The following is a 23,545-nucleotide window of genomic DNA, read 5'->3' as shown; positions in this document are numbered from 1 at the left end:
GAGCTCATTTACTAGTATTAAGTACACATTAACAAAACAGCCTGTTTAATTCTAAGAGCTAAAGAGAGATTGGAAAATTGATCATGTAAAAATGAATCATGACCAAACACATAAAAATGGAATAACAAAATACATGACAAATCTATGCCCGTGTAAATAAGGTATTACTTTTAATATCTTGCAGCAATAATTTGCATAACAAATAGATGTTGTAAACTTTAAACTCACTTTTAGAGCTGGAACCCAAGGTTTCCTTGGTTGTACTTATAAAGGAAATCGTACTCTATCTGTCCTTCATAGAGGATGATTTCTAGATTGTACATATGAAGGAAATCATACTCTACGGAGTATAGGTAAATGGAGGGATTGTAGCTTCTTACACTCCTTTGCTAAAAACGGCATTTGCAAGCAATGTTAGTTTCCATGGAAGGAAATTCATTGTTTTTCTGACTTTTTGGCTCAGCAAAGTGTCACCCAGAATGTCTCACGCTTTGTTAACAGTGAAGGAGAGAAACTGGGAACATAGAGTCTTAGAAATGTTTGGCTAGATAATGAAGTGCATGTGAGAACAATCAACTGTGTGATTCATGTGAGAAAGCGTTGATGCTGTGTGTGCATGTGAGCAAAATCACACTCCAATTGTAGAGGTGGTGTCACCTCAGAGGTGTGACTGATCCAAAAAAGTGTTGTTAAAAAATCCTTGAAACAGGAGGATTTCTGCAAAGTGCTGTGTGCAGAAACAAGCGCATGTAGTATGTATGTATGTTCCTCTCTCTGCACTGGAAACAGGCTGTGCTTCCTAAAGCTGCAGTGGTGGCATGCAGTATGAGTCATGGTGAACTCTCTGTAGTATCCTAAGTATTAGAGCTGCTCTAATGTCCTTGGCACTGAGGGAGTATCCTGTTAAAACCACACCAAAATGCCATAATCATAACCTTTAGTGAGATGTCTAAAGTAAGAATTTTCTGTGTGTGTGTTGCACTCTGTGAAAGAGAACAACAGTGTGTGAAGAGCGTGGGTGGTATCAGAGATATTAACGTGCAATATAGGCAAGTTCCAACAAGTCCTAATCTCTCTCTCTCTCTCTCTCTCTCTCTCTCTCTCTCTCTCTCTCTCTCTCTCACTCTCTCTCTCTCACAGATCCAGGTGCAGTATTACTCAGCTGGTGGGCAGTATCCGAGTTCAGGGCAGCAGTACAGGTCCATATCCCACCAGGTGTCGTACCCTGCTCAGCGCTCTCAGCCCCTCCCTCCACCAACGCAGCCCTCCGGTCAGTTCTTCCCATTACACTACTCTGTTGGACACTTCTTTTCTCTCTACTCACTAATCATCTGGTATTTAAGTCTTCAGAATGCATAATATACGTTAGATAAGCACATTTATGAAATCTGTGGAAGGACAACTGCATACAGGGTTAATAACTCATAGGAAGAGGCAGTTTCACTCACTGACTGACTGACAACTTTGTTGAAATACGTATGCGCAAGGAGTTTAGCTAGCCCTCAGTAGGTCGTGGTAATGCACCCTAAGTTAGCCTGCCAACTGCCATTCATCCAAAAGAAGAAGTCTCGGGAGCCGTCTTCTCATGGTGTCGTTAGGTAAGCTGAGGCTGTTGTGTTTCATGTGGGTGTGTGTCCTTGCTGGAAATATTATGCTATATGTTGCTGTGAGCCGACAGAAAGTTTAGTGTGAGCTGAGGGGCTTCAGCAGCTCCTTGTCCGCTCTTTTTCAGATAGTTGAGCATGTTAAATCGGCGTTAGTGGGAAATTAAAGAAAAAAAGAACACATAGCGTAGCCACCTTAAATGCAGAGTAGCAGAATTTTATTACTAGGAATGGGCATTTGTTATTCTAAAGTTCAAAGTATTTGGATTTTAACAAGAAAACAATTAACCTTTTATCTAAAACGGTGCCCGAACAGTTAATTGAACTACACAACACAGAAGTAGCAAGAAGAGGAGCCCCATTATTGGCTATATAAGTGAACTTTTAATGAATGGTAGTTAATACTGCATTCCTGTTTAAATGGTCAATTAAGTAGCCTATTTTCCCACCCAGCAGCCAGCTAATGGAACAGAAACACTGAGAGCAGCGCTGCTAACACTGCGCACTGAAACTGTAAGCCAGGTGTGGGTGTACATGGGTAGGACAATACGGTCTGTCTACAGCTTATTTTACCAAAAGATATCACTGTATTAGCAATTATACCTTGCTATTCTAGTCAAACAGAGTAAAGTTGCACAGATGAACTTTGGTAGCAAATGTCGACTTCGCGTCCGTTTGGCTGGCCTGCATGTCTCCGCCCGTATTAGGGAAGCAGCTGTGATTGTGTGTTTAAATTGGGCTAAAATCACACAGTGTAGGCCTGACAGGAATATGCCAAGCCGAAATGTTTAAAGTGACCTTTGTGTTTGACCGCCGTGTCAGTAAAGCTTCTCTGTGTGAGCAGAGCCTCCTTCAGTGCCAGCTTGAGTCGTTTATTTAGTAGCACGGAAGTGAACACTCAGCTTACATCACATAGTATTAGCTGGTATCGGAATGTTGGTATCGTTAAAGTTTTTTAAGTATGAGCAAATGAGCACAGTATGGGCCCAATACTCAATACCAGCATCGGTACCGATGTGTCCCTATTATCCACCTTTTCTGGCTTGAGGCTTGACCGCTGATTGTAGTGTGCTAGACTGCTAGTTAGTTGTTGTTGTGTTGTCACAACACATGGAGGTTTGATTGCCTTTGATTGGCTTATCCACAAGCTCTGTGTTATTCAGTTAAATTTCTCCACTTAAAGCTTAAGGCAACAGTTTTGATGACATGGGCTACAATTGTAGAAAATTGCAGCTTTTGCGATTTGAAAATTAAACTCTGGGAAATTGCAATTTCGATGAAATCAATCTTTAAGTCTTACTAGCTTTGAAAGCCTAATTTTGGGCCACATGTTTCTGAGCTGGTTAACTTCCCTGTGGGCTATGTTTGTATTTGGCTACCCCAAGCGCTCAAATTGGCTTGACTATAAAAATGCACATGATGCTACTACAGGCTTTATAATAGTAAAACTGAACCTGCAAGTGTGGGGTGTGGAGTTTGAGAAGTGTCATGTACTGACATCTGTGTCCCCCTCACTTTTAAAATATCTGCTATGCCCCTGGTGTTATTTACCAGAAGTTGTAGAGGAGAGAGTGTGCAGCCTGTTGGTCTGACAAAACTAGGCTTACCTAGTCTTGTTGGAAAAGAACATCCAGTGGTCATTCAGTGTATTTATAAGATTTGTTTTTGCTTGTCATGAAACTTAGTTTGTTCAGTCACCTCCTTTTTGATTTGTTAGACCAGTATGTCTCAGTATTCTGTATCCTCAATACTGTAATGTATACCTCTGCAGTAAGACGCTACAGTAATGATCACATTTTTTTTTTTCAATATCGATGATGCGCATATGAGGCATTTTCAATAATATTCAGCTCGCAATCATCAGATTAATCCTGTTGAAGAAGGGGCCCAAAGCCTAACTGTCGTTACAAAATGTTCATCCACGCGATTGCACGTTTCCACCAGAGAGGTCTCCAAATTCAAAAAAACATGCTTTTTGTTTTCTTCAGGGTCAAAAATTAATTTAGCTAAATTAAGCATGTTTAGTAATCATTGAACTTGAATCATAGGAAAAAATATATTGTAATAAGATGTCTGTTCATATTGCTTAGCTTTTCTATAATTCTGATCAGGAATTTTCTTTACTGACTGTATTTCATGTTCACTCAGAGGCTATGGCCAGTGGTATGCTGAGGTGTTTAAACCTGTGCCTCCCACTTTTTATTTGTCCAATCAGCTCCTCTCCAGCCCATGATGGCTAGTCAGCAGCCAGCGTACCAGGGCATGATGGGAGTTCAGCAGCCGCAAAGTGCCAGTATAATGAACACTCAGCGTGCAGGCATGAGCGGACAGATGCAAGGCATGATGGTCCAGTACACACCCATGCCCTCCTATCAGGTAGTGTGCTTATTTACACGTTTACACTGTAATGCACTGTAATGTGCCTGTGTCTGTAATTGTTTAATGATATGTGTTTGTGTAATGTTTCTGTGCTGATCTCAGGTGGCCGTAGCTAATGAAACCCAGCCTGTGGTGCAGCAGCAGTACCAGCAGCCTGTCATGGTGCCAGTCAGCCAGTCTGTACAGGGTGCTATGCCAACCGCTGCGCCCATGCCAGTCTACTACAGCGTCCTGACTCCTGCACAACAGAACAGCACAAGGTAACAATAACTTCAATACACAGCACCTACACAAAACCTTCTGAACATAATAACATAATTCACACATATAATAAGGCAATGAGGTGTATATATGAGGATGATGAGTACAGAGTAACAAGATTGTTTGACTGAAATTACAGTGTGTTTTTGTGTGTTTGTGTTTATTAGTCCATCTGTGGGCTACCTGCAGCCTCCCAGCTCAGATCAGTACCAGATGACCCAGTCTCCTTCCCCCTGCAGCCCTCAGCAGATACAACAGCAGTATTCAGGTACCAGAACCAAGCCTGTCACGATCATGACATCTTAGCTGACGATTAATCACCATATAAGTAATTGCAACTAATAATTTGTCTGTTTGGTGCATTGTATGCATTTGCTAATTATACAGCAGTTAGTTCCGGCCACGCAAGCTGATTGGTTGAGAAGTGTTCTAACTGTGCTGATATTTCACCATAACATCACGGTTTTTCACAAACACTGTTTCACTCTGCTGAGACGCTGTTGCTAAACAACGAGTTTGACAGCTGTAGGAGACGCTCAAGCCATTTTAACGTTTTTACTTCTTACTTCGCCACAAACAGAAAATGGATACTTTTAAGATCACATTTGGTCAGACTCTGAGGATGAGATTACACTAAATTCTGAAACTGTCATTACCACTGAGCAGCTTTTCAGTCGGCAGCTGTGACAGAAGAACCTAAACAACCTGGAATCAGCCAGAAATGAACCAAATACCATTCGCCAAACGTGTAGTCTCATCTTCAGTGTCTGACCAAATCGGACTGAGCCATTAAAAGACATTAAAGACATCAGACATTAAAACATATTAAATTACACACTCACGGCCCAATTTATTAATTTCTTACTTTATTTATTTAACTGTTGTATAAAAGTAATAAAACACTTAAGGTCGTGTGTTATCGTGTATAACATCTTATTTCGCAATAACACACTCCCTCTCGTGTTCTATTGCTTAAGTGAACTATCAACTAGCCAGAGTAGCTGATTAGCGTTTTTGCTTCCTAGATGCCAGTACTTGATAGCTTCTAATGACCACTGCTCTCTATACGTGTTTTATCACCAATCAGAGGTTAAAAATGTTGTAAGACCTCTGATGTGTATCCTGATGTGTATGTTCCACACAATAGCATTTTACGTTATCACTATGAGTTCATGTTAGTAATGTACATGCTCACAAGTTGATATTTAAAGAAACTTCTAGTTTTTATAATTTTTTTTTGTGTGTAACACAAATACTAAACACTTCCTTTCACAAATAGCTAATTTAAAAGTCTTTTAATATTTAATTGTTTGAAACAGTATCGTTTTGTAGGCCACATCATACAGCACCAATTGGAGAGTCTTTTCCAAAACATCTACAACGTTCCATTTACAGAGGCCTTAAACACATACACAGTCTCCAACACTGACCATGGTGGGATGTTGAGAATTAGTTGAGTGCATAGATGCCCGAGTACTCGTTAACCATTGTAGGTGCCAGTATTTAAATACTTTTGGTGTTTGTAATGCTGAGTCACGGAAAGTTGGGGAAAAGTGAAACAGTGTTATATTCGTGAATTGTGACATCTTTGCTCATATTTAAGAGTAGATAAAGGAGAATTCCACTGATTTTTCAGAATTTTTGGATAATTCAATGGTTGAGTTGTAAACAACATCATCAGAGTGGTTGGATGTGCAATGGTTCATTATAGAGAAACTTACTGATCCAGAGGTCGAGGAATCTACAATGCAAATATAACCGTTTTATTTACTGTCCAAAACCACCAGTGATTCTATAAGTGTCTTCTGAGTTTATATATGTAATGTTGATGATGGTAAAATTGTGGTGCATTTTCTTTGGGGACAGTTTTGCCTCACAACATCCATTTTATACCTCTTCACCATGAATTGATTTTTGAAAATATATACCATTTCATGTAATAGCTTTCTGTGAGGGAGTTTTAGAGGCATTAAACTTGGCAGACGTCTGGTCCCTATCAAACAAACAAACAAACAAACCAAAAAAACTATCACTACCACTCTGCACAATTCTGACTTGGTAAGTTTCTCTAAAACACAGCATTTCATATTAAACTTAAGCATTTAATAATGCAGAAATATTGAAAAATCAGTGGAATTCTCCTTTATGTGAATATAGTGTGTTAAACTTCTGTGTTATAGTGTGTTATAGTGTGTTGTACAACTTTCTAATAAGAACTCACGAGAGCCTAAGTATGTTGCTAAAGCCCATTTTTTTCCCTTCCCAACTAAATATGCGTTCATTAACTGTTGGGATAGTCAAATATTAAAATTAGTTATAAATTACATACCTGTTGAGAGCATATTTTGTTACTGAACAAAAAAAAGGTCATTGTTCCAGTAGAGTGAGCTGTGTCAAGGTGTTTGGTTTATTCCCAAGAATGAATGTAGATTAACATCAGCTGATTAATGAAATGCGGATTAATAAAATGAGATGATGTTCTGTTATTTCAGCACAGCTTATCTCGTGTAGCAGGCACACTATTTTTGGCTCATATTGTTTACCTTTTGGTTGTTTGCTGTTCATGTGGATTCTGTACACATCTGCTCTTTTTCTCTAGGGACTGCTGAGCCCCTGTTTGTGTGTTGTATTTTTTCCCCCAAAAAAGTTTTCTCTTCATGATACTTGCTCTCTGGCACTGTTTGTGAAACTCTGATTTTATGATTAGTAAGACATCTGTAGTTTTTTTTTTCCTTGTTGAAAAGTCAGTGTAATATCCAGCGCTTTGCTGATCATGATGATGGAGCCTAGAGACGAGCAACACTACAGTCCACTTAAGACAAAAACTTTAGCTTGAAGTCTTTTTCTGAACGGTATAAAATCAGTCTGTATTGACTCTTGGCGCCTGAGATCGCTGTATAAATAGTTTGTACAACCTCTTGCTGTGAACTTTTGTACGACACCTGCTGACCTTGTAAAGTGAATGAAGTAATAGTGGTCATTGCCGTGATCTCTGCCACAAATAGCTACTTTTACCTTTCACCCCCTTTAGCCTGATGAAACTGATTGCTGTGCCCTTTAATTGTCTTTGTACACTGTCCGTCATATTTTAGGTAGTCGAATAAAAAATTGTATAAAAAGCAACATAGACACGTCTGCACAGTAGCGCAGTTTGCTTCACCTGTTGTTAATATCCAGACAGTTTCTGGTGAATACAGCTGTGCTCTGTCTACAGTAAGTGCGATCAATGTGACTGAATAAGGGCACGTAGCAATAAACTTTTGGACCAGATTTTCTCTGAACTGGTGTTTGAGTTCAGTGAAATATCGCTGTTTGTTTGTGTGTATTTGTTTGTGTATGTGTGTGTATGTGTGTTCAGGCGTGCCACCCCCTGGTCCAGGTGTCATGGTGATGCAGCTGAGTGTTCCAAATGGGCCACAGTCGACCCAGAATCCTCCCATGGTGCAGTGGAATCCCTGCAAGTATTACAGCGTGGAGCAGAGACCCAGCAAGTCTGACCCACAGGTATTACAAACAAACAAACAAACCCATGTGTACACACACACGCGCACACGCACACACACACATACTGTCTTAGGACACATTTGAGGTCGTATGACAGAAAGCCCCCACCGCGGGGACACCCCTTTCTGAATGAGTTAGAGAAAAGCTGACAACACAGTTCTGCTCCAAAATGCCTCAGTAACACAAAAATCACTTGATATTTTTGATTCAAGCATGTTTTGACCAACGTGACATTTGGGGACAAGTATTTTTTAGGACACATTTGGGGACCTATTCCATACACATACACAAACTCTGATAAAAGTCACTTTTGAACACCTTCACTCAACTTTGGGGACAGGTGAAGGAATCCTCCTGCAGTAATGCTTTTTTATTATCAAAATCATCTGTTCTTTGGAGTACATTCAGAGGGTCTAAGATCTTTTAAGATTTAGGCTGAGCAATAAGCAGTAGCATTTTTTTCTTCATTTAGCCATCATTCATGTATTCATAGGGAAAAAATGAAGGCTATCCTGGCAGGTACATTGTTGTTATGTCGTGGTGGTTACGTTGCAGTGGTAACATCGTCCTGAAATGAAGATGCTGCATTTGGGATGCATTATATCATGAAGGTAGCACTGGTTGCATACTGGTATATTTGCCTGAGCAGTACGTCATCCAGGTATGTTTGGCTTACTGGAAAAACTGATGATAGTCACTGCATACTATTTTTGGCCACAATCAGCATGTGAGCCGTATGTAGTATGCAGCCTAATATAATAATAAAACCAAGCTAAAATGTAATTTGGACTGCTATTACCCTACTAGATGCTGTCCTTCCTTGCATACCGGTGAACTTTAATATTCATAAAGATCTAGACCAGTATTTCTCAATCCTAGGAACTAACTCTATGCAGTTTCAACTCTTCCCAACACAGAATACAAGACGAAATTGGGTTGCCACAATAAGCTAAACAGGTTGAGAAAATAAGCCAAAGCAAATTCGATGACCCAAGTTATCTTTCCATGTCTGTAAGGGCAGGTGCATGCCACTGTTGTATACAGCCACTTCATATATGCACATTACACCTGATATTATGCATGGAGAAATAAGAGGATTATCATGAGGTTAGTGATAAATTATCACTATTTTATCTGGTTATGCTACTCTAGTGCTGAAAGATTAATTGTTTTTATCTCGAAATTGCTATTTGAAAGGGTGCAATTTTCAAATCGCAAATGCAGCAATTTTAATAATAACCTACATTATCAATTGTTTTAGTTTTAAGTGGGAAAATTTAACCTAATAACACAGAGCCTGTGAACCACCTCTAGATGAGTTCAACCAATCAGAAACAACCCATGCGCTGTGTACATGAATACATTATTGACTGTCTGTCTGGTGTGTTAACTGACTATGTTCAAACCTCAAGACAGAAAAAGTGTATACACCTAAAAAAACAAATCACAATCACAATCTTGGTCAGAAAAATCGCAAAAGGATATTTGGCCCAAATCGTTCGGCCCCACTAGTCTGCGCCATAACTGATTTAATTTAAGGATTTTTCTAGCATCTTAGAAAACGTATGAATTATGTATGATCAGTAAATGTCAGAAAAGTTATTGATACGCTGGCTAGAAGACCACCGTTGGAACACAGCTTTGGTTTTAGTAAAGTTATTGATACGCTGGCTAGAAGACCACCATTGGAACACTGGTTTGGTTTTAGTTATCGATACGTTGGCCAGAAGATTGGATGTGTCAAATTCTACCAGCAGCACCTGATTTAATTTAATGAAGTACTGAATAGGATGGATTGCTGTATGCCAATTTATATTTATTCTAAAGTTAGTTTTACTTCGCATGCTGCCCAAATAGCTATACACAAGACTTTTGCACAGTACTGTATGTTTGTATGCATTCATTTACAAAACTGCAATAGTAAAAATGATATATGTAGCAGTTTATACCAATATACAAACATCTTTATTGGCAAATCAAAACTTATAATTCTTATAACTCAATTGTTACCCCAATTGTTATGTTTTATATCATTCAAAAGCGCCTTACATTGTGTAAATATTTTGTGATGACTGAACTAAAATAAAATGGTCTAAAACTATTTGGAATAGAATCTCATCAAATTAAGTTTCTTTGACAACGTAAAAGGCATTTTTCCTTCTTCTGAAGCATCGTGACGTGATTTGGGGATACAAGGTTTTGTTCTAACAGCAAGGATAATCTACAAACATAAGATACATAAAACAGCAGAACAAGGCTTTTTTCCCCATTAACACCATTTTACACTAACAAGGTGCTGAACTGTTTCCTCAAGGTGATGCTTCTGTTCCTTAGAAAATTTTTCACATCTGTCCATGACCGCTCTCTTAGTGCATGCGATTCTGTGAGTAAACACTGGAGGCACTCTCGCTTCTGAGGCACTTTACCGTCTGGATGAATCTCATCAGGTGTCGCTCTACTGCACGTACCTCTGAGTCTTCCCACTTACGTTTTGGCTTTCTTGTGGCATCTTTGAGGAAAACAGAAATAGATCAGTGCAAGATTAAGTACTGCAAAATGTGTCAGTATGTCACTATGTCAGTAAAATATCTTCGAGACAGGGCGTGTGCAACATAGCGCGAAAGCCCTGTTTCTCAACGACTGAGATTTGGCGTGCAGACTGCAGGTCACCTAGCGACGAGGTTTTGCCGCGCTAGCAGCGAACGAAAAAGGAAAAGAGAAAGACGGACATTTGGAGACGAATGGACTTATTCGCATTTATAAGCAACGTAGTTGGTTTCCTGATACGTTAAATCTGCAACGAAAGACTGTCAAACGCTAAAAAGTTGCGAAGATGAAGTCTGTTCTCTTTCTAATTTTCCCGTTCCACCTTAAATGGTGCCGCGTTTACCTCAGTCAGAATTTAAGGTGGAACGGGAAAGTTCAGCAAGAAGCTGCGAATGAGAAGCGACTTCAACCTCGTAAAACAGCCGAAAGCTGAAAAACATTTTACAGGAAACTCTTCAACTTTTGAGGAAAAGTTTTCTGGCGGAGATGGAAGAAAAGCGACTATAGCTAAAGCTTAAAGCAGAGTAGAGTAAGTCTGCATTTTCGTTTATTTTGTTTAGTCTATACTAGGACATTAACACATACTGAGACATACTGGACATAAAATGTTGTGGCTCCCAAGGTGGTTTGTTTTTTGTTGAAAGGACAAAATGGCTCTTCATATCATTTGTGTCGTGACTCCTGATCTAACCTGGCTTTAATGCAGAGGGTGCCGGTCAAATTTCTTACTCATCCAGTAGTGTTTTTGTTATGTGCTGCCACAGACTGTCCGGGCGCTGCACTTCCACACTTCCAAGTTCCGCCTTTGCATTCCGTCAACATTACGTTATAACTTAAACATTTAGAAAAACGATTTTTGACATTGAATGAATCGATTCAGAATCGTCCACGTCCGCATCGCTATGAATCTAAGAATCGATTTTTATGCCTGATCAGTGTATGCGCATATATATATATATATATATATACAGTGGGGTGGGAAGGTTTGGGCAGCCTTGTTAATTTTCCTGATTTACCTTTATAAATCATTGATTGTTTGGATTAAAAAAATCCGTTAAATATATCATATAGGGGACAAACACAGTGATACTTGAGAAGTGAAATGAAGTTTATATGAATTACAGAAAGTGTGCAATAATTGTCTAAACAAAATTAGGCAGGTGCATAAATTTGGGCACTGTTGTCATTTTATTGATTTCAAAACCTTTAGAACTAATTATTGGAACTCAAATTTGGTTTGGTGAGTTCAGTGACCCTTGACCTCCATACAGAGGTGACTCCAATTATGAGAAAGGGTATTTAAGGGGGGCAATTGTAAGTTTTTCTCCTCTTTGCATCTTCTCTAAAGAGTCGCAGCATGGGAGTCTCAAAACAACTTTCAAATGACCTGAAAACAATGATTGTTCACCGTCATGGTTTAGGGGAAGGATACAGAAAGCTATTTCAGCTTTCAGTCTCCACTGTGAGAAACATTGTGAGAAAATGGAAGACCACAGGCACAGTTCAAGTCAAGGCTCGAAGTGGCAGACCAAGAAAAATCTCGAATAAACAGAAGCGAAGGATGTTGAGAACAGTCAGAGTCAACCCACAGACCAGCACCAAAGACCTACAACATGATCTTGCTGCTGATGGAGTCACTGTGCATCGTTCAACTATTCGGCGCACTTTACACAAGGAGATGCTGTATGGGAGAGTGATGCAGAGGAAGCCTTTTCTCCGCCCACATCACAAACAGAGCCGCTTGAGGTATGCTAAAGCACATTTGGACAAGCCAGCTTCATTTTGGAATAAGGTGCTGTGGACTGATGAAACTAAAATAGAGTTATTTGGGCATAATAAGGGTCGTTATGCATGGAGGAAAAAGAACACAGCACTCCAAGAAAAACACCTGCTACCTACAGTAAAATTTGGTGGTGGTTCCATCATGCTGTGGGGCTGTGTGGCCAGTACAGGGACTGGGAATCTTGTTAAAGTTGAGGGACGCATGGATTCCAATCAATATCAGCAGATTCTGGAGATCAATGTACAGGAATCAGTGACAAAGCTGAAGCTGCGCCAGGGCTGGATCTTCCAACAAGACAACGACCCTAAACACTGCTCAAAATCTACTAAGGTATTCATGCAGAGGAACAAGTACAATGTTCTGGAATGGCCATCTCAGTCCCCAGACCTGAATATTATTGAAAATCTGTGGTGTCACTTAAAGAGAGCTGTCCATGCTCGGAAACCATCAAACCTGAATGAACTAGAGATGTTTTGTAAAGAAGAATGGTCTAAAATACCTTCAGCCACAATCCAGACTCTCATTAGAAGCTATAGGAAGCGTTTAGAGGCTGTTATTTCTGCGAAAGGAGGATCTACTAAATATTGAGTTAAGGTTTTTTTTTTGGTGCCCAAATTTATGCACCTGCCTAATTTTGTTTAGACAATTATTGCACACTTTCTGTAATTCATATAAACTTCATTTCACTTCTCAAGTATCACTGTGTTTGTCCCCTATATGATATATTTAACGGAATTTTTTTATCCAAACAATCAATGATTTATAAAGGTAAATCAGGAAAATTAACAAGGCTGCCCAAACTTTCCCACCCCACTGTACACATACATATACACACATATATATATATACACGTATAAATATACACTGATCAGGCATAACATTGTGACCACCTCCTTGTTTCTACACTCATTGTCCATTTTATCAGCTCCACTTACTGTATAGGTGCACTTTGTAGTTCTACAGTTACAGACTGTAGTCCATCTGTTTCTCTGCATACTTTGTTAGCCCCCTTTTACCCTGTTCTTCAGTGGTCAGGACCCCCATGGACCCTCACAGAGCAGGTACTATTTGGATGGTGGGTTATTCTCAGCACTGCAGTAACACTGATGTGGTGGTGGTGTGTTAGTGTGTGTTGTACTGGTGCGAGTGCATCAAACACAGCAGTGCTGCTGGAGTTCTCAGTGTTACTGCAGTGCTGAGAATGATCCACCACCCAAATAGGACCTGCTCTGTGGGGGTCCATGGGGGTCCTGACCACTGAAGAACAGGGTAAAAGGGGGCTAACAAAGTATCAGAGAAACAGATGGACTACAGTCTGTAACTGTAGAACTACAAAGTGCACCTATATAGTAAGTGCAGCTGATAAAATGGACAATGATCGTAGGTCATAATGTTATGCTGATTGGTGTATATATATCTGAAGAAATCTGATGGAAATGAGGTAGCCATTTCCAACTGACAATGAGGGTAGGTGGGTAAAGTGCAGGTATGTTAGGTCTTTAACTATAATCACCCATTTTACTTTTTGAATACTTTTTGACAAATAATTTTACAAATATTTGTCAATATATTTTCAAAATGCTTCCATAAAAACAGATGATTATACAATCAGATATCCCTGCAGATAAATATAAATGAACAAATATAAAAAGTAATACAGTAATACTCTTTTTTTTGTTTGAATAATTATATATATTTTTACCTGGTTGTTTGGGTGTGATAGGTGCTATAGAAGATGCTGTAAAATCAAGATCAGTAGCTGGAACTGCAGGTTTAATAGATTCTGCTGCTACTGTGTCTGTAGGCTCATCTTCATCGTCATCACTTGACAGTTCGCATTCTGAATGAACCAGGTTCTCTAGTGTAACGGTGACCAACAGTACACAGGAAGTGCAAAACATACAGAACACTATATGAATATATCATCTGTCATCACATTGCATTACAAATGTTTTAAAGTTCATATTCCATTAATATTAATCAAACATAAACAATTTATAAACAATCATGTTCATACCTTCAGGGTGTATTTCAATTTCATCCAGTGATTTGCCTTTGAATTCCGACAGCATTCCTCGTTCCATAGCCATTAAAACTTTGCTCATTTTAGCGAGCTGCAAAGTTCCTTGTGGCAGACGGTAGTACTGTCGATGGAGCCTTGTGGATGTGAGTGCCTGAGAATGATAATGAAGATAAATACAAGAATTATACAGGTACAGATTAGACCTGGGCGATACGGCCAAAAATGTTATCACAATAAACAAAATTAATATCGTTCGATATCGATACACATCGCGATAAATGTCAAATCATTATTTCATAAGGCTGATTTTTTGCTACTGAGTGGTTAATTGCTGTGTTAAACTATCCTTTATCGTCAGAACACGACAAACACTCACCAAACAGTGGAACATTTCACAAATCTGTCATGGGAGAGTGGGAGAAAGTGTCCGGTGAGCTATTTTTACGAGCTGGAAAAGCACAGCCGCAGTTTTTGTAATAGTCATAATTTAAGAAAGAAAAGTTTATTTTTAGCTATCTGGTGACGAGCGCTCGGCTATCCCGTTATATGCTAAACATGTGGCCAACAACAGTGCTAAACTGTTTAATTTCTCAACAACGTCAGCTTAGTACGAACAGCAAACATTAGCTGGCTCTGTATGTCAGTGTTGGATCACACCGCCTTAGTGCCATCACTCCTACCACATCCATGTCAGAGCATATCACAGTATTCAGACAACAGCTAGCGACGTCTGGATTTCTCTATAGTAATTTGAGGGGTGAACCGCAATATATCAACACCAGACAAACACAGTCCTCCTTTTATGTATGTTTAAACTGAAAGGGGTGTTTTTGTGTCTTGTTTGATCTACAGGATCACCAATTCGCCGTGCTGTGTGAGTGACTGAGCGCTACTTCAAGTTAGCCAGCTGCTAAAAACAGCTAGCCTGGAAAGATAACGTTCTCCCGCTCTCCAACGCCTCACAGCTTCCTCAGTTTATTTTCGTTTAAATCAGGGCTGTAATTTTCATGAACCCACTTCTTTCTTTCACTTTTTCGTTGCTTGGGAATGCACTAATACTTAAACATGACTGTCCAAGCGATCGCTCCACTCAAACAGGGAATGTTTAACTCCACGTTTCAGATGTTGCTAAAGTATATTTGGCGACTCATTTTACCCCTCCCTCCCTAATCATGTCGAAAAACTCTGAAGTGCACAAACAGATGTTAATGTTATAGATCAAAATAGATTATGTCCTTCCATCAGAGATGGCCATTAATTTTTTGATCATGTTTAAGGACTGTACAAAAATATTTACAAAAACAAGTTCAGTAGTCAGTCCACTGCAAAAAATTTAAAAAGTCCATCTATAAAGTTAACAGTGAAATAAATTTTATATTCTCTGTCTTTTTTCTGTGATGATACGGCATGAAATCCTAGTATGAAGTTTTAGAATTTAGATACTGTGCAGATCCTTCACCCAGAATGTATCCAAGATAAAAAAAAATCTGCTTAGGAATCCTACAATGAACATTACATGAACATTTAAATAATGTCCATACCTCTACATCTTCATCACTGAGTGAGGAATTGCTGTCAGGGCTGTGAGCTCCAGGAGATGATATATCCAACTTGAAAAGACATACAATTCATAAGATAAATAACGCAATCAAAGTACCTTTTAGACTGTCAATCAAATTGTGCCAAATATTTACATTAATGTATGAATACACATTTAACCACTAGCAAAAAGTCTTTTTTACGGTCTTAATGAAGTAGAAAAAGAAAATTGTTTGAAAGTGGGACATACAGTTTATATAGCTTACCAATTTGTCTATCTTGGAAATTTCATGGTAAAGTTCTTGCTTCAGCGTGCAGAATATTTTACGTTGCTTTTCCAATGCATTCTGTTTCAAATTTGTGCTCTGGACAGGTTGTGCAGTTCCAGACTGTGATGGAAAAAAGGGTGAATTTTAATATGTCTGTCTAGTACAGAATATTCCACAAAAAAACACAATGCACATTATGCAGATAACCACTCTGATTCATCTAGAAAAATAAGAGTACTGATGAAGAACAAATCTTAAAAAAAGTAAAATCTACTTTTGAAGAATCTGTAAAAGTAACAACAAATAAGAAGTAATTCAACTAGACAGAGCATCAGATCAAAGAACCAAGCTTCAAGCAACAACTGGAGCTCTATAGTGAGTTTGGGGTCACTGGACACACATACACAAACTCTCTAAGCAGACTGGGGACGGTCTGGATCACAGACACTTCATACCAGTCCATTCTTATCATCAACTCTACAACTGGGGACACCGAACATACACACACACTTGACAAATCGTACATTGGGGACAGCTCCGTAAAAAGGCAGGCATGGTATGGTATATCATGGTAAGACATGTTCATACCAGGTCGTCTCCAGCATCTGAAGGCTTGTCCTGTGAGCTGGCCTCTTCCTCAACTGGGCAGGAGGACCAGTCTGTCTCAGGCTTCTTCGGGATGCAGCTCACAGAGGGTTCTGCTTGTTCCTACAATCCAAAGCAGATTATCTCTCAACATCTGGGAAAGACTAATCAACACCTAACAGAATTTCAACAGCAGCACATTTCTGGGTCTTTAATGTAGGCACCTAAAAACACAACTCAAAGGTATTTCTATTCTCAAAACAGCAAAAACTGTACTACAAAAAGAAAGATGAACGTATTTTAATTAAAATTAACACTAGTTTCTAAATACAAATATAAAACCATATAGACATCAACAATCCTTTTGTGTTTCACCAACACACAAGCGCAGCTCTCAATGAACTAAAAATATAAAACTGCATATTCTTGGCTATGTGAATCTTTAGTAAATAGTAGCAGTCGTAATGGTGGTTAGATACTGACACTGTGGTGCGGTGGTATTCCATACCTCACTCTCTGTAATTCCAACACACTTCTTGAGCGACTTAACCCTTCCTTTAGGCTGACGTGAAAAAATGGTCTGCTTGTTCCTCACAAAATGGCCCTTGACATGTTTTGCTCGTACCTAAATTCAAACAAAAGTAAACAGAAAACAATGGAAAATTAAAAGAAACGCAACAGAATCTGTACAAAGTGACAACAAATAAGAAATAATTCAACTAGACAGAGCATCAGATCAAAGAACCAAGCTTCAAGCAACAACTGGAGCTCTATAGTGAGTTTGGGGTCACTGGACACACATACACAAACTCTCTAAGCAGACTGGGGACGGTCTGGATCATAGACACTTCATACCAGTCCATTCTTATCATCAACTCTACAACTGGGGACACCGAACATACACACACACTTGACAAATCGTACATTGGGGACAGCTCCGTAAAAAGGCAGGCATGGTATGGTATATCATGGTAAGACATGTTCATACCAGGTCGTCTCCAGCATCTGAAGGCTTGTCCTGTGAGCTGGCCTCTTCCTCAACTGGGCAGGAGGACCAGTCTGTCTCAGGCTTCTTCGGGATGCAGCTCACGGAGGGTTCTGCTTGTTCCTACAATCCAAAGCAGATTATCTCTCAACATCTGGGAAAGACTAATCAACACCTAACAGAATTTCAACAGCAGCACATTTCTGGGTCTTTAATGTAGGCACCTAAAAACACAACTCAAAGGTATTTCTATTCTCAAAACAGCAAAAACTGTACTACAAAAAGAAAGATGAACGTATTTTAATTAAAATTAACACTAGTTTCTAAATACAAATATAAAACCATATAGACATCAACAATCCTTTTGTGTTTCACCAACACACAAGCGCAGCTCTCAATGAACTAAAAATATAAAACTGCATATTCTTGGCTATGTGAATCTTTAGTAAATAGTAGCAGTCGTAATGGTGGTTAGATACTGACACTGTGGTGCGGTGGTATTCCATACCTCACTCTCTGTAATTCCAACACACTTCCTGAGCGACTTAACCCTTCCTTTAGGCTGACGTGAAAAAATGGTCTGCTTGTTCCTCACAAAATGGCCCTTGACATGTTTTGCTCGTACCTAAATTCAAACAAAAGTAAACAGAAAACAATGGAAAATTAAAAGAAACGCAACAGAATCTGTACAAAGTGAAAACAAAAAAGAAATAATTCAACTAGACAGAGCATCAGATCAAAGAACCAAGCTTCAAGCAACAATTGGAGCTCTATAGTGAGTTTGGGGTCACTGGACACACATACACAAACTCTCTAAGCAGACTGGGGACGGTCTGGATCACAGACACTTCATACCAGTCCATTCTTATCATCAACTCTACAACTGGGGACACCGAACATACACACACACTTGACAAATCGTACATTGGGGACAGCTCCGTAAAAAGGCAGGCATGATAGGGTATATCATGGTAAGACATGTTCATACCAGGTCGCCTTCAGCATCTGAAGGCTTGTCCTGTGAGCTGGCCTCTTCCTCAACTGGGCAGGAGGACCAGTCTGTCTCAGGGTTTTTCTGGATGCAGCTCACAGAGGGTTCTGCTTCTTCCTACAATCCAAGCAGAACCTTTATTGCACCACATTGTTGGTTAATTAAATAAAAGATCTAGAAATACAACTGACAGTCTTCTCTGTTTAGCACAAGGGCACAGAAGAGACCAAACAGGCAAATGAATCATCATTTAGTGCCAAGTACATGCTGGACTCTAACAATATTTGTGATATGACAACCATGGAAATATCAACATCTATTCAAGGTTCAACACAGTCACAGCTACGAAACTCTACATTTGTCATTTCTACTCAACAATGCAGTAAGAATTAAAATCAGCTGGCAATTTGAATCTTCATAATCACCAACAGTAGGGCTAGTTTACAAAAAAATGTTGCAATCGTAGTCCATACCTCACTCTCTCTAATTCCAAAAGACCTTGTTGGTGGCTTAACCATTTCTTGAGCTCTTTGGGAAGTTGCAATGGTCTGTTTGTGCTTCATAAGCTTCCTCTCAGAAAGTTCTGTCTGTACCTGAATTCAAAGCAGATGAATGGAAACAAAGACAGTCAAAGGTGACGCTTCACAGAATCTGAAGCCCTGCCATATCTACGACATAAAAATAAATAAAAAGAAATAATTCAACTAGACAAAGCATCAGATCAAAGAACCAAGCTTCAAGCAACAACTGGAGCTCTATAGTGAGTTTGGGGTCACTGGACACACATACACAAACTCTCTAAGCAGACTGGGGACGGTCTGGATCATAGACACTTCATACCAGTCCATTCTTATCATCAACTCTACAACTGGGGACACCGAACATACACACACACTTGACAAATCGTACATTGGGGACAGCTCCGTAAAAAGGCAGGCATGATAGGGTATATCATGGTAAGACATGTTCATACCAGGTCGCCTTCAGCATCTGAAGGCTTGTCCTGTGAGCTGGCCTCTTCCTCAACTGGGCAGGAGGACCAGTCTGTCTCAGGCTTCTTCGGGATGCAGCTCACGGAGGGTTCTGCTTCTTCCTACAATCCAAAGCAGATTATCTCTCAACATCTGGGAAAGACTAATCAACACCTAACAGAATTTCAACAGCAGCACATTTCTGGGTCTTTAATGTAGGCACCTAAAAACACAACTCAAAGGTATTTCTATTCTCAAAACAGCAAAAACTGTACTACAAAAAGAAAGATGAACGTATTTTAATTAAAATTAACACTAGTTTCTAAATACAAATATAAAACCATATAGACATCAACAATCCTTTTGTGTTTCACCAACACACAAGCGCAGCTCTCAATGAACTAAAAATATAAAACTGCATATTCTTGGCTATGTGAATCTTTAGTAAATAGTAGCAGTCGTAATGGTGGTTAGATACTGACACTGTGGTGCGGTGGTATTCCATACCTCACTCTCTGTAATTCCAACACACTTCTTGAGCGACTTAACCCTTCCTTTAGGCTGACGTGAAAAAATGGTCTGCTTGTTCCTCACAAAATGGCCCTTGACATGTTTTGCTCGTACCTAAATTCAAACAAAAGTAAACAGAAAACAATGGAAAATTAAAAGAAACGCAACAGAATCTGTACAAAGTGAAAACAAAAAAGAAATAATTCAACTAGACAGAGCATCAGATCAAAGAACCAAGCTTCAAGCAACAACTGGAGCTCTATAGTGAGTTTGGGGTCACTGGACACACATACACAAACTCTCTAAGCAGACTGGGGACGGTCTGGATCACAGACACTTCATACCAGTCCATTCTTATCATCAACTCTACAACTGGGGACACCGAACATACACACACACTTGACAAATCGTACATTGGGGACAGCTCCGTAAAAAGGCAGGCATGATAGGGTATATCATGGTAAGACATGTTCATACCAGGTCATCTCCAGCATCTGAAGGCTTGTCCTGTGAGCTGGCCTCTTCCTCAACTGGGCAGGAGGACCAGTCTGTCTCAGGGTTTTTCTGGATGCAGCTCACAGAGGGTTCTGCTTCTTCCTACAATCCAAGCAGAACCTTTATTGCACCACATTGTTGGTTAATTAAATAAAAGATCTAGAAATACAACTGACAGTCTTCTCTGTTTAGCACAAGGGCACAGAAGAGACCAAACAGGCAAATGAATCATCATTTAGTGCCAAGTACATGCTGGACTCTAACAATATTTGTGATATGACAACCATGGAAATATCCAAAAAACTCTTTATATACTTTATGACCAATTGTATAATATCAATAAATCATGAAACGTTAACCCCGTGAGCCACATCCATCCATATTTCACCTGTGTAAATCTCCACATCCTCTTTTGTACTCCAGAGCCTCAGATACAACTAATGATGTTTCACTTTGTTAACACACTCACACATGAAGTATGAAAACTAAACAAAACTCGTTTCCTTTAAATATCAGACCAAATACCTATATATTTCAGTTAATGTCATGTATTACCATTATTGTGTTCTGGATTTAATTTAATGCAGTACTACAGAGATGATGGTTGGCATGTCAGGAGTGGCGCTGGAATTCATTGAGTGGCTGCATGCACTAATGCTGAATGTTGATGGCTGCACTTTACCATAAAAACCAATGGTTAATAATGTTTAAATATCTGGCGTGTCCATGTATTTGCTATGCTGAACATACCTCATCCCCTGTAGTGATAAGAAGCTTCTGATTAGCCCTGGCAGTGGACGCTTCCGGTTTAACCTAGTAAAAAATAAGAAATAATAAATTAAATAATTCCACCTCATTATTAATTTATGTGTTATAATATCAGATCCTACTTTAAAAGGACACCTTCATTACAAATCCAAAAAAGAAAAAAAAAAAAAAAAGAATTAAACAATTGTCATACCTGTTTGCGGCAGGGCCAATCTGAATCCCCATAGTTATAGGTAATTTCTTCTCCTGGTGAAATATCTCGAAGTGCAAATAAGCACAGGTGCGGCGTTCCATCCACCTCAGTGACTTTTATTTTGCAGTTTGGTTTCTTGTGTTCATCATTTACAAGCCTCCCTAAAGACTCGTCTTCAACGGATGCATCCACACTGAACAATAACAGACACAAAAACATGCACAGAAATGCATGTCTTATTTAAATCTGTAAAAAGCATTGGATATTAAGAGCACTTAGCAAACAGGTAAACATTTATTTTAATGTTATACAACAGTTAGTTCCAGCCACGCAAGCTGATTGTTGAGAAGCGTTCTAGCTGCGCTGATATTTTGCCATAACATCACAGGTTTTTCACAAATACTATCACTCCGCTGGGATGCTGTTGCTAAGCAATGAGTTTGACGAATCTGAACGTTTTTACTTCTTACTTCGCGAAGTAAAACTGTCATCACCACTGAGCAGCTTTTCAGTCGGCAGCTGTGACAGTAGAACAACTAATCAACCTGGAATCAACCAGACATGAACCCAACACCATTCGCCAAACGTGTAGTCTGATCTTCAGAGTCTCACCAAATCAGACTGAGCCATAAAAGTGCCACAATAAAAACCAGAAAAGCTCAGTGGTGATGACAGTTTGGGAATTTAGTGTAACGAGCTCCGTCCACTCGCTGCACAGCCGGCAGTTCGCTCTCCAGCTCGTTACTCTGACGCAGCAACAAGCTGCTCGTTAAGGAACTATAATTTGGTGAAGGAACTGTGAACATTAAAACATATTAAACGCCACGTTCACGGCCCAGTTTATTAATTTATTACTTTATTTATTTAACTGTTGTATAAAAGCAATAGAACACTCGAGGAGTGTGTTATCGCCAATAACATCGCGGCTGTGATGATCTACGGCGACCAAATCACAGCCGTGATGTTATTCGTGATAACACACTCCCTCTCGGGTTCTATTGCTCAATTATGATGCAGTAATTAGAGGGATGTCACTTACCTCCAGTACTTCCCTCTCCATTGAAAATCAAAAATAAACACTGTTTCTGAATTATTTTTCTGGGTAAGATTTTGTGTTAAGAGTTGCCCTCTGTACTCCAGGACAAAATCTCCCTTGCAAAAGTTTGCAGTTGAAAATACACCTCGCCCTGGGAAAAACATACAAAAAAAAGAATTATCCTACTATACACAAACACGTGAAAACATATTCACAAGATATCACACACTCAACAGAATCACATTTTCAACAAATAAAATGATTCACCTTTAAAAGAGCTGATGAATTTTTCCTCAAGACCCGGCTTGTCTGTCTTCATTTTGATGTAAATCTCAGCATCTTGCTGTGGACTAAGTTGTTTTTGTCTCATCAGTCTTTTTGCCATTTTGTCTTAACAGTCTTTCTGTTAAAAAAAAAAAATAAATAAATCTGTCAACATTTCGGCTTTAAAACATTTAGATTTGTCACCAATAACAGCAGACTATTCTACTTTAATCATAAAACTGTCAAACTGTCCAACTAATACTAACATTATCTACATTTTGTCTGACTTTCTTCAACAACCTCTTACAGTCTTGGGGGCTGCAGTCCAACAATTTAAGGAGTTTACTGTTTAAGCACACCTTTTTAACTCATTAGTTAATTAACAGGTTTAGCCAGTGTGTTTGAGCAGAAAAATCAACAAATTGTGCAGAACTGTGACCTGGAGTTGCAAATTCCTGAACTACATCAATGAAGATCAGTCACTTATGCATTTTCCCCATTATAATAGAAAAGTTTCCATTAGAATAACTAATATTCAGTATCAGTAGTATCACATGCATTAGCAAATGCCCTACAGAAAAACCCAACATAAATAAATAAAGAACACTCACACCACTTTTAAAATTATTAATCAGAAACTTTTAGCTTTTCAGATAATCTCTTAATAATGTTTTAGCCATAAAACAATAGCTGATTAGTGAGCCACGGTAACCAGACAAGTCACACTGGAGCCGGTTAAAGAGCCAGCGTGCGACTCTGACCCTAGCTAGCGCGCTACCAGCTAACACGCGCCACGTAACGGGTTACATTCGGCCTCACTGCCTCTCAGACATCAGCC

General features: G+C 39.3%; 1 protein-coding gene across 3 annotated transcripts in view; it reads left to right on the top strand.

Moving 5' to 3' along the window:
* The window catches only part of LOC118808471 (R3H domain-containing protein 2), a 90,989-nt gene that overhangs the window by 60,855 nt on the left and 6,589 nt on the right, over positions 1 to 23,545 (top strand). For all 3 annotated transcript variants that reach the window (XM_036571168.1, XM_036571169.1, XM_036571170.1), the window contains 5 exons: positions 1,141 to 1,270; positions 3,820 to 3,980; positions 4,086 to 4,243; positions 4,412 to 4,512; positions 7,603 to 7,748. In XM_036571168.1, coding sequence (XP_036427061.1) covers positions 1,141 to 1,270; positions 3,820 to 3,980; positions 4,086 to 4,243; positions 4,412 to 4,512; positions 7,603 to 7,748 — 696 coding nt within the window. The remainder of the gene's footprint in view (positions 1 to 1,140; positions 1,271 to 3,819; positions 3,981 to 4,085; positions 4,244 to 4,411; positions 4,513 to 7,602; positions 7,749 to 23,545) is intronic.

The sequence above is a fragment of the Colossoma macropomum genome, unplaced genomic scaffold (assembly GCF_904425465.1).
Source record: "Colossoma macropomum unplaced genomic scaffold, Colossoma_macropomum, whole genome shotgun sequence".
NCBI classification, from domain to species: Eukaryota; Metazoa; Chordata; class Actinopteri; order Characiformes; family Serrasalmidae; genus Colossoma; species Colossoma macropomum.
Note: the sequence above shows the minus strand (reverse complement) of the source record. Positions and strands in the feature narration are given on the sequence as shown.